General features: G+C 37.6%; 2 protein-coding genes across 4 annotated transcripts in view; both read right to left on the bottom strand.

Annotated features, from left to right (window-relative positions):
• The window catches only part of LOC129438708 (uncharacterized), a 197,076-nt gene that overhangs the window by 155,733 nt on the left and 29,165 nt on the right, over positions 1 to 12,178 (bottom strand). The window lies entirely within an intron of this gene.
• Positions 2,345 to 9,447, bottom strand: LOC129437057 (uncharacterized). Its single transcript, XM_073862508.1, has 3 exons — positions 9,200 to 9,447; positions 8,561 to 9,113; positions 2,345 to 4,064 (listed from the first exon to the last, which is right to left on the bottom strand). The coding sequence occupies exons 1-3, from the start codon at positions 9,209 to 9,211 to the stop codon at positions 2,890 to 2,892; spliced, it is 1,740 nt and encodes a 579-aa protein (XP_073718609.1). The 5' UTR covers positions 9,212 to 9,447; the 3' UTR covers positions 2,345 to 2,889.

Consider the following 12,178-nt stretch of genomic DNA (forward strand, 5'->3'; position numbering starts at 1 on the left):
CCTTGTCTAGCCATGACTTGGAAGGATCAGTCCAGCCAAGGTTGGGGGGATGGGAAATCAGTTGATTACAGAGTGGCAAATAAACACAGATTTACAGGAAAATGTCAAAATCATCAGGTGCTTAATTTAGAAAGAAGAGAAACGGCAAAACATGAATTATTAAGTGCTAATGTTAATTGAAGGGTAACTTATAAGTCTTAAGTTTGTTAGCCTTTTTGCTATGATGCTTGATTTGCTTATACAACAATAATTTGGTTTTAACTGAACAAACGTGAGTTCTTTTTTTATACCCCCAGACCGCCAGAAGCGTAAAACAGAGTGAAAATATCATGCACGAGCGCATTAATTACGAGAACTTATTGATTGGTTCATCATCTCATTACCTCATGACCTTCTAATATAAAACATATCACAACGTCATGAACTTTCTCTTTGTCATTCTCGCTTGTTGAGAACTTCGTTCTGTGTGCAGCTTATTTATTTTCGCTCCCCACTTAGCTGTTGCAGGATTGGTTGAATATTGGATTTTTTGGATTACTCCTTGGATTAGTGGTACACACAGCGGAACATATTGACGCCCCAGCTGTGTCGTCGGACAGGTAAGCCAACGTTGATTTTTTTACGATGGTTTCATTGATGGCGAGTACTTATTGGTTTACCAGGGCTCCCTCACCTAACGTTTGGCTTCTCCCATTGAGTACCCGTGTTTTTTCCGGGGTCCCATAGTGCGACGCTAACGCTCGCTTTGATAGTGTCGTCCTACAGTGTCAGCGGATTTTCTCGACGCACCTGTATCACGCGGTTGGTGGACCGGTTATCGTAGCGGATGCTATGGAGTCGGCGTTTTGCTCACAGTGCCTGACTGAGATGGACATGTTGGATGGGCATGACCGCTGCTCGTCGTGCCTGGGTAAGGAACATCTTAAGGAAGCATTGTTTAACCCCTGTCCGAAATGCAGCATTATGCCGGTCGAGCTGCACCAACAACTGTCTAGCGTTTGTTCGCCTGCATCGAGGGACCGATCCGCTGTGCTCCTTCGAGGTTAAACGCAAACACAAGCACCACGATGACGGCAGGCAATGGAAATTGAAGCGAAATCCTCATCCACGCTGGTGAAGTGCATGGACAAGCTGACTGCTACAGTACAGCAGCTACAGTCACTCACATTCTCTGACAGCAGACGTTGATGGGAGCGACGGTGTCACTCTTCAGCGAATCTCATTGTATTGCTTGAACTGAGATTACCTTTTATGATTATCAAGCCTTTTAGAGGGATGAGCTTGTTTTATCAGCTAAATTGGAGTGGAATCTTTGTCAAGGCTGACTATAAATTCTTACAGTCATTTCAATTTATATATTATTATGTCTCAACTTGTATACTTAAATGTTCTGATTTCTTTGTATGGAATATTTGGCTTCATGTCTACATCTGGTGGACATTCTGTGTTGATAACCCACTTGCTGATGTGTCAAATACTTATTTTCCCCGCTGTACCAGCCCAGAAAATAGGCCATTAGCAGAAGGCAGGAGATGTAATAATTGTACAAATGAACAAAGCATTTACTGAATAATCTAAACAGTTCCTTTCTCGGCGTGTTCCTATACCAAGCAAAGTTAATGGACAATTAATGACATTATGGTCCCATGACATTAAGACTTTGAAATCAATTTGTAAAATCACAAGGCACACAATATAAAATAACTGAGTTTGACACATAACAAAAAGTTTATAAAAAAATGATGTGTAAATTAAATATGAAAAACAACATGAATTAACACAATTGTATATAGTTGTGAGCAGAATGTTTGCTCCTGGACACACACACTCTTTGACACTCTTGGCATATTACCTCATTTGAAAAACGCTACTTTTAAGGCGTTGACGTCATGTCAGGTCGTCACGTGGGTCGCACACGATGCTAGGCGCTAAAAGTTCAAGAAATTCGGTCAGACGTTTGATGCTTCGGTCGATCGGACGTTTATTATTTGCACGTTTTTCCCGCCAAACACGGATAACCCGGCAAAGATTAGTAGTAAAGCACCATCACCTGCTTTTAGAACCGGCTGGCTATGTGATGCTAATGTATTGTTTTGTGACGCTAAAGTCTTTGGTAACCACAAGTTTTGATAAAATATCTGTTGGAAATCAGACGTTGTTTGTTTTCTTAAGTTACAGACACCGGCCCATTTAGTGTACAGAAACTAACATTTAGTGAACTTCCATGGGTAACGTTATTTCAACTGTGTATTTCACTCATAAATGTTCAAAAAAAAAAAAAAAAACTGTCATACCGTAGTAGGAAAACGGAATGCTATGGAAGCAAATGGGGATCACAAATGGCTTGATTTCAAACTTTATTTGTAACAACAAGGTTTGTAACAACATGAAAGTGAGTAAATGATGACAGAATTTTGATTTTTGCGTAAACTATCCTTTTAAGGACATCATAACCTAAAATAAAACTCTAGAAAGCTTTGAAATATGGCACAATTTTTCCGTCCTCCATAATATGATACTGTAAGATCAATCTAAAAACATGAGCAGCAAGGTTTTATTTCATGTGTGTTACGCATACTTTGATTATTTGCTCTTATTTTACAATTAACTTGTTTTTTAACAATATTTAAAACTTTATACAAGTTTTTGGTGTCATAACCTTGTCAAGGTCACTGGTGCTTTACAAAGTTTGACTGTTGATTAACTCTTCCCACAAACATTACAGTGTTAAGATTTCTCTCCAGTATGAACTCTCTGATGGGATTTTAAGTTACTTGAATTAGTAAGCGTCTTGTCACACTGAGAGCATTTAAAAGGTTTATCATAAACTCTCTGTTGATTTAGTAAGTGTGACTGTTGACTAAAACTCCTCTCACAAACATTACAGTGTTAAGGTTTCTCTCCAGTGTGAACTCTCTGATGGGATTTCAATTGATCTGACCGAGAAAAAGTCTTGTCACACTGAGAGCATTTGAAAGGTTTTTCTCCTGTATGAATTCTCTTGTGCTTAAGTAATGCCGACCCATGACTAAAACTCTTCCAACAGACACTACAGTGATGAGGTTTCTCTCCAGTATGAACTGTCTGATGGGCTTGTAAGGAACCTGACTGAGCAAACGTCTTGTCACACTGAGAGCATTTGAAAGGTTTTTCTCCTGTATGAATTCTCTTGTGCTTAAGTAATGCCGACCCATGACTAAAACTCTTCCAACAGACACTACAGTGATGAGGTTTCTCTCCAGTATGAACTGTCTGATGGGCTTGTAAGGAACCTGACTGAGCAAACGTCTTGTCACACTGAGAGCATTTGAAAGGTTTTTCACCTGTATGAAGTCTCTTGTGATTTAGTAAGTTATGTTTTAGACTAAAACTCTTCCCACAGACACTACAGTGATACGGTTTCTCTCCAGTATGAACTCTCTGATGGACTCTTAATTGAGATGACTTAGTGAAGCTCTTTCCACATTGAGCGCAGACGTAAGGTTTCTCTCCAGTATGAAGTCTCTGATGGGCTTTTAAGTTACTTGAACAAGTAAACGTCTTGTCACACTGAGAGCATTTGAAAGGTTTTTCACCTGTATGAATTCTCTTATGTTTATATAAGTTATCCCAGTGCCTAAAACTCTTCCCACAGACACTACAATGAAAAGGTTTCTCTTCAATGTGAATTTTCTTATGAACTTTAAGATATTGTTTGGTTCTGAAGTATTTTCCACTTTCAGTGCAGTAGAAAGGCTTTTCATCACTGTGTGTCCTCATGTGATCATTAAGATTACATGAAGAGATAAAAATCTTCCCACACTGCTCACAGTGAAACTGCTTCTTCTTCTTCTTCTGCTCTCTGTGGTCTTCTGAATGAAGTTTCTTCTCTTGTAAGGTAGTAAAGCTGATCTCAGATCTGGTGAAGAGTTTCTGTTCTGTGTGTTTTCTCTCATGTCTCTCTAAAAGTCTCTGTGAGCTGAATGTCTTTCCACAGGTGATGCAGGAAAGAGTTTGTGCTGTCAGTCGCTCTTTTGATGTTGAGGACGTTATTTCTATATCCAAACATGAATCACTCTTCACATCTGAAAGAAACATGAAACAATAATTTTCTTTTTACTATTACTTACACAAAGGATAAAAAAATTGAGATTCTGTATCTTTTTTTTTTTACATTTTTGCCTCGCGCACCCTCGCGCTTGTATGGATGCAGAGAGTATAAGACTTAAAACTACACTGACGTCGGCAGTTTGATTGTGCAAGTTAATTCTTCGGTTTAATCTTTGTGTGCTTCAAATTCAATATTTGTGTGGTAAAAAGGCACATCGGTTCCTGTAGAGATAGCAATACACATTATCCATTTTTTGCCAAGTAAATGAAAAGCTTGTCATCAATGTCTTCTCTCTTGCTGTATCAAAATCTCACCTAGCTTTCCTCAGAGATGGTCCCAAAAATGTCCTTAAAATCGTCAAATTCAGTTTGTGCATGATTACATGATATAACAATTTTGTTAATACTTTATCCTAAATTGTGGATAATTAAGCTATATATCATATGATGAAGTAAATTTCTGGAGTGTTAACGATTAAAAGAAAAAAACAACAACACGAACCTAGTGTTGTCACGATACCACATTATTGTTTCGATGCCGATAACATGTCAAGGGATTCCTATACTTTTTCGATACTTTCCTGGAAAGGGAGAAACACTCTCAAATCTCATTGCTGAGCTTTAACTCATTCACCGCCATTGACGAGTTATCTCGTCATTTATGAGTTCATATTTAACTAATAAATATGCCTTTCTGGACGAATTTCAAAGTGAAAGTGTAAAAAAAGTTCTTTTCACAGGCGGAGCACTGCATTCATGTGCACTGTGTGTGTGGGTGCCGTTAAAAAGAAAAAGAGAGAGAGAGCGAGAACGCGCTGCTGGTGTTTGCAGAGTTACAAAAAAACAACGCACAGCTCGTCTCGGAGTATCGATTCCGCGGGACAAGAGTATTGGGATCATTTTACATTTTCAGTATCGATATGTATCAAAATATCAATATTTTTGACAACACTACAGGAACCGCACAGAACCGTGGTACTTTGTGAACCGTGCCACCCCTAGTCAAGAGTAGTAGAAGCAGAGTGTTGGAGAGTTTATTATTAGTAGGGATGTAATGGTATTATACATTTCGTAGTATTGCGGTATCAAAATTTTCCTCCCTCCGAGCTCGTTCTCGTCAGCACGTGTGCACCAGTATTATTGTGAACGCATACTTAGCAAGAATACTTAGATTACTTACATAACACTCTGAAATACAATCAATAGTTGATAAAGCACAATTACCTGTTGAGAAGAGATGTGGCAAGCTCTGCATCCAGCTTGAACCCTTTAAAATCTCGTAGATTCCTCCACCTTACAAATGCTGGTCCGATATTGATCCTAGTTTTATTACGGTCAAGGTCACTTTTTTGTTGTTTTCCTAGCTCTAGTTGTTAACCGAGGAATCGCAAGATTGTTAGTGAATGTGCTCTCCGCCATCACGCTGCGTTCAAACCAAAACGCCTATGAACTTCAGGCGGATGCACGTGATATTGTAACGCGCGCGAGGGGGAGGGGGATCTGTGGTGTGTGCAGCAATTGACAGGCAGATTTTACACAGCCCTGCACTGATTAGACCAAATGAACCGGCCTGCGCTGATTGGACCAAATTAACCGGGTGCGGTGGATTTTTGCAAAACAAATAACAGGCTCTAGGTTAGGGTTAGGGTTAGCGCGGGGTTTTTTCGTTCTATCGGAGCATAGTGTTGGTTTCAGTGAATATGATAAAAAAAATATGATCAAATAAGTTGCCGACCGCAGCTTTAAATAATAATAATAGTCAACTTGAAAAATGTTAATATTGTGAAATAAGAAATTAGTCTTCATGACGTATGAAGCCTACAAATGTGACTTATGGAGGCTGCAGAGTTCAGATTGGGAAACAAACCCCTGTTTTGAGTGAGCTAACCTCAGCTCTAGGTCCAGCTACAAATAAGTAAGCTGCTATTTTCATTTTTACTGGGTTGTTTTTGTTTTCAGGAATTGATGATCTTAAAACCCATCATCTTTTCTTGATTTTACAATCACAACTGTTGCTTTCATAGGAGTACCAAGCATTAGCATTAGCATTAATAAAAATAATTTAAAAAAAAACTAGGTCAATTGAGGGAGTGACTCAATTCTTAAAACCTGACTTATTGGGAGTTGCTTAAAGTTGACAAACTAAACTGAAACTTATTTTTTTTTTATTAATTTTATTACATGGTCTAATTATTTTTGTCCTTTTTATGAAAATTGTAAACACTACACTTCACTACACTTTGTACATTGTAATGTTCAGTCTTGTTTGATAAACACTTATGGCAGTTATTCCAAGTCTTCATTTGTTTTTTCCTTCCTGTAAATGGTTAAATAATTACCGTACCGTGGGAATCATGCCAAAATATTACCCTACCGTGATTTTTTATACCGTTAAATCCCTGATTATTAGTAGTATATATGAAGAGTTTGGTTCCAAAACGCGATAAACGCCATTTTTGAAAAAAATGAGTTACTGCCAAAATCAGCATTATATCAGGTCAGTAGTTAAAAGTAAATTCTTAATTTTACGCAAAATCCAATATCCGCCGTGTTATTCTGTCATCTTTTCTCCCTTTTTTCCCAAAATGTGATAAACGCCACTCCCCCTTTTTTACAGAACGCAATAAATCCCACAGCGCATGTAAACAAACATGGCGGCGCGCTGAGTACATGGAGTCCTAGTTTTCCTCATCTACTTTGTACTTTGTGATCAACAAACAAAACAAAATAATACTTTAATTGCATTGATAAACCTGTGATGGTTTTCTGTGATGGGAAAGAAACGTAAGCCATCAACATCTAATAATTTCCCTGAGAGGCACTCGGGAGACGGGTGCTTGTTCTCCCGACAGCATCAAGCTTCTCATGCTAACACATTGACCCCAGAGGATCTTATGAAAAACTTTCCATAATTTTACTCAAAGTCAACGAAAATCGAGCAGGACCAAAAACATTTTACAGCTGATCGCTGTGAAAGACGTTAAGCGAAGACGTCATAGCCTATAACCGCAATGACACGGTTCTTAATATGACAAAGTAAGTGTTTTGATTAATAACATTAATGTTTATATTTTTAATTAGTGTGTACAACTAGTCAACTAAATGAATATAACATGGCAAAGATGAATGCGCATTTATATAGGCTATTGATTCAATAGATTTATAGCATTTTGAATAAAAACTTGTCATGGATTTATTGCATTTTGTGGAAAAAATAATCCGTTTTTATAATAAATCTTTGAAAATCAATTTATGGATTTGAATTTTGTATGTTTTTATAACCTAAAGATGCTGTGTGAAAGTTTGTAACAGAAAATAGTTGTTTTCATCTTGTCACTTTCTTGGTATAGAAAACACGTTTTTACCAAAATTTGTCAAAATGGATTTATTGCGTTTTGGAACCAAACTCTTCATATTTACATTATTAGTAATAGTATATAATCACCACCCCAGTTATAGTACATATTGCAGTGCTGGGCGATAATTTGAAAATACTTTTCTAATTCTAATTTTCTATAAATTCAATAAGTGATCGATAAAGACAAAGAAACATAATGTAATGCATGATTATTTGGGAGTAATCCACTATTTTGTAGGAGTCAAGCAATATTTTGATAAAAACCATCAAACCATCTGTCTGTCGTGTCCCATTGACTTTAGTTAAGTTTCACAGTTCTTTTCCACAGAATACAATGAAAGACGTCGCCAAAAAGGTCCAAAATTCGTTCAATAAAAATATTATGAAGTGATGAGAACACTTATGTACGCAAAGTAAACAAAAACAGAGTTGCCAGCGTACAAACACAGAATACACTGGCAAGTAATACTGGCATTTATACGGGTTGATTAAGTATTGTTTACAGTGTTTGCATAACGGCTTAAATAAAAACATTGGCAACTACGTCAGCAGGTGACGTGTCGTAGTCTGCTCATGAACAACCAAGGAGGGGAACAAACAAATTATTGAATAAAATCATTTGTTTTGGTTTCTCCATGTACAAAAGTGTTCTTTTCACTTCATATTTTATTATGATGGACCTTTCGAACTGTGAAACTTACTGAAGTCAATGGGACAGACAAACAGGGATGAGTTTAGAAGCCACCAAACACTTACATGTTTTCCCCATTTATGTTACATAAGTAGTTACAAGAGTAGGTGGCACAAAATAAACCTTTTGTTTGGAACCATAGGAATGAATGGGGCTAGGCTAAATGCTAACACATTCAAGAAGCGCTGTACAAAAATTAAAAGTGCACGTACCGAAACAAGATAGGACTGTATTAATTAATCTAAGCTGAGGTAAAAACATAGTAAAATATTGAAAAACTCTGTTGTTTTCCTATAAAAAAAAAGGAGTTTAGGACTTGTATAATCCCTGTCCGGGAAACCGCCCCTTGATTAGTGAGTTTGTGACTGAAAACCCAAAACAGGTGCTCACATAAAAATACAACAATAATTAAGGAGACATACCTGATGTAATAAAATCATCATCTTCATCAGTGCGATCTTCCTCTTCTGTCGGTTCAGTTTTGATTTCTGTGGGTTCAGTTTTCATTTCTGTGGGTTCAGTTTTGATTTCTGTGGGCTCAGTTTTGATTTCTTTAGGTTCAGTTTTGATTTCTGTGGGTTCAGTTTTGATTTCTGTGGGTTCAGTTTTAATCTTCATCATGAGGTTCGTGCAGTCGATGAGTTTAACTGAACACATCTTCAGTTTGGTCTGCAGGATCTGCTGCTGTTCTCCAGCGTTACAGACAGAATCCAGAGACTCTGTGGAGGTTTGATCCTCCTGTAAGCTCTGTTTACTGTCACACACTGTAGTGTCCTGAGTGTCTGTGAGCTTTGACTCAGTATAACAGAGTAAAGTTAGACTGAGCTCTGAGTTCTGTGTGTGTCTGGATTTCTCTTCAGAGAGTTTAGAGTCCAGCAGTGTCTGTGGTGTGCGGCTCTGATCTCTGCTCATCCACACTGAATCCAGACTCCCATCATCAGTCACATACACTGAAGATTCACAACAATCCACATCCTGACAACACAACACACACAGACAGTAAGATTAGAAATGATTTGATGTTGTCTGATTCAGGTAAATGATGTTTAAGCTGTACAAACCTTTCGATTCATTTCTAAATCTCCTCTTAACCTCCGCTTTGTCTCCAGTAACGCCACCTCTTTCTTCAGCTGAGAGATTTCTGTAATGAAATCATCAATATATCCAGCATGGACAGATCAGTTCCAACTCATTTACAGCACATCTCATCAACGTCTCAACACTTAAATACACAAAGACAAGACTCTGTTTACACTCAATGAAACACGCAAGAGAGAACTGAGGATACACAAACACATCACACTTGCGCTCTTTCTTTCTTTCTTTAGTAAGTTTATTTGCGGACTAAAGAGCTGCAGCGCCTCCTGCTGTACTGGAGAGAGAAGACGCTCACTGCTTTACAATGGATTTAGCAACACAAGTATGCGTCTCAATTATGTCCAGAAATCATCACAAACTATTGTATAAAGTAATGACTAAATGAAAAGAATTGGTGGGAAAATAATTGCTGTAGAATAAAGACAGAACATCAAGCTTTTTAAAAATTTTAAAGATAGGACATCGTAGGACAAAGAGATTATGATCAGATTAAAAACAATCACAAACTTTTCACAACATTGTATTTTCATTGTAATTAGGTAATGTTGCAGTACAACATTTTAAAAACCTTTTAAAAACCACATCCTAAATAAAAACAAAAGGACGTTTATTAAACGTTGAAAAATAATTGGCACGTTTTCTTTAGGTAGTAAAAACATTAGGGGTGTAACGATTAATCGTGCAAATGCGCGTTTTCTCAATGAATGAATTTGAATTAATTACGGTGAAATACAGGCACATCCGAACGCCAGGGGGCGCTCCCGTGCAGAAACTCCCTTTGTGCCACAGAAGAAGTAGCATTACAAACGCTATTCCAGGAAATGTCTACAGGAATATTTATATCACTGTTTTTCAAATTGTTTCAGGTATTTTCATGATAATAAAATATCACTGTTTTTCAAATTGTTTCAGGTATTTTCATGATAATAAAGAATATTAAATTATTTTGTTTAACGAGTGTTGCTTTTTTAAATGCACGTCATAAACGACTCTGACTCGTTATGATTTTAGATTGATAAGTATGAGGTGCCCCTAGGGACCAAATGCCGTAGGCTAGTACACGCACAAGCTGTGCATGAAACAAGAATCGCAGCCTTGCGATTCAGAATCGATTTCAGACAGGCATCTTTAATGGGACACACGGTTGAATCGTTACATCCCTAAAAAACATAAATCACGTCTGTTCACTACGGAAAAAACCAGCCCAAAATGCAACATTTGTGATATGTTTTGTTTAGTTGTTAAACCTTGAAATAAGACTTTAAAAAACGTCATGACCATACAACCAAGGTTTATGACTGTAACGAGGGCTGCTTTACACAAAGCGAGAGTGAGACGAATCCATGTGCAGGAGGTTTATTAAAATGTAAATCCACACAGGCAAGCAAACAAATCCAATATAGGACAATACAAAAGAGTAATCCAAAATATACAGGCAAAAGGTCAAGGCAGGCAGCAAACAATCAAAATCCAATATAACAGGCAACAGGTCAAAAACAGGAACAGATAAACAAAACGGGAACAGGATACAAGAATATAAACGCTTGGTAATAGTGATGTTAGGTTCTTGAACGAATCGTTCTTTTGAGCCGGTTCTCAGGAAGTAACCGGTCGAACCGGTTCACAAATCGAACTGAATAAAACGTTAGTTTTGGGCATAGGTTCCGGGTTGATGACGCAGGACGCACAGCCGAAATAGCACGTCGGACTCAAGAACCGGCCGATTTTTGTCGATGATTGCCGATCGAGGATTGCCGACGATTCTGACGGATGAGTTGCTGACACTGCGTGTGAATCATCGAGGATTTGAATGAGCCTGAAGTGCGAAGTTTATTTTTTTTATTAGTTTCTTGATATGCTTGTTTATTAAAAAGCTTTAGTTTTGGTACGATTTATTGTGCATGCAAATCATATTGTAGTTGTTTAAGGAAGACCAATGAGTTTAACACACAAGTGTATTTATTATATATACTTACACATCCGCAATTGTACATCACTTTTAGGAATCTTATTCAAGTTGTAGGCTTGTCAAAACTGATCAGTTGTATCTGGCATTTATTATTTATCATCCGCGATTGAAACTGTGACCACAAACATTACTAACTTCTTGTGAATGAAAGGCAATAAATCAGCTATATGCCTTCACAAAAACGTTTTTTTTTTTTTAATGTTTTAATGTGTTGACACAAACGACTTTATTTGAATGTTTCATTGATACAGTATGCGAAGTGATGTCATTTCTTGATGACGTCAGGAACCGGTAAATCGGCTTATTGAACCGGTTCAATGAGCCGAACTGTCCGAAATGAGCCGGTTCGCGGAAATGAATCGGACTTTGCATCACTATTTGGTAATGCAGCTGTGAGACATACAATACTTCGCAGGGACATGATCTGATTTTACCGGTTTTATAGTGAACAGACAGGAAGTGAAATGTGAAGCAAGACCAGATATCAAAATAAAAGCCAGAACAGAACAGGATATCAAAATAAAAGTCCTAAACATAAAACAACAGAACACGAGACAAACCCCTTACAATGACGTGTTACTTGGAATGTACGTTGGCCCAACAAGAAAATGCCCCGTATGCCCGAGTACCAATCCAGCCCTTCCTACCATTATAAAACAAAACACTATTAATAAAGCTGAGATACATTTAAACCAATGTATACACTGGTTGTATTTTGGTATGTTCATGACATTCTTTAAACATCTTATTACAACATTATGAAAACGTGTTGGAAACCTTTTTAGCGAAGACCAGAAGACTTGGATCTCGAGCTGTAGTCTTTATTGCAGAAAGCAATCTTTAAATCAGAGCATACAGTCCAGGCGCTACTGCAGTCATCAAGTCTGACTTACAGCCCTACATTGCATTCATACACATTTTAGATGGCAGTCCCCTAAATGGAAAACAAAGCACTCAACTTTGAAAGCATTGA

The sequence above is a fragment of the Misgurnus anguillicaudatus genome, chromosome 24 (assembly GCF_027580225.2).
Source record: "Misgurnus anguillicaudatus chromosome 24, ASM2758022v2, whole genome shotgun sequence".
In the NCBI taxonomy this organism is placed as follows: domain Eukaryota; kingdom Metazoa; phylum Chordata; class Actinopteri; order Cypriniformes; family Cobitidae; genus Misgurnus; species Misgurnus anguillicaudatus.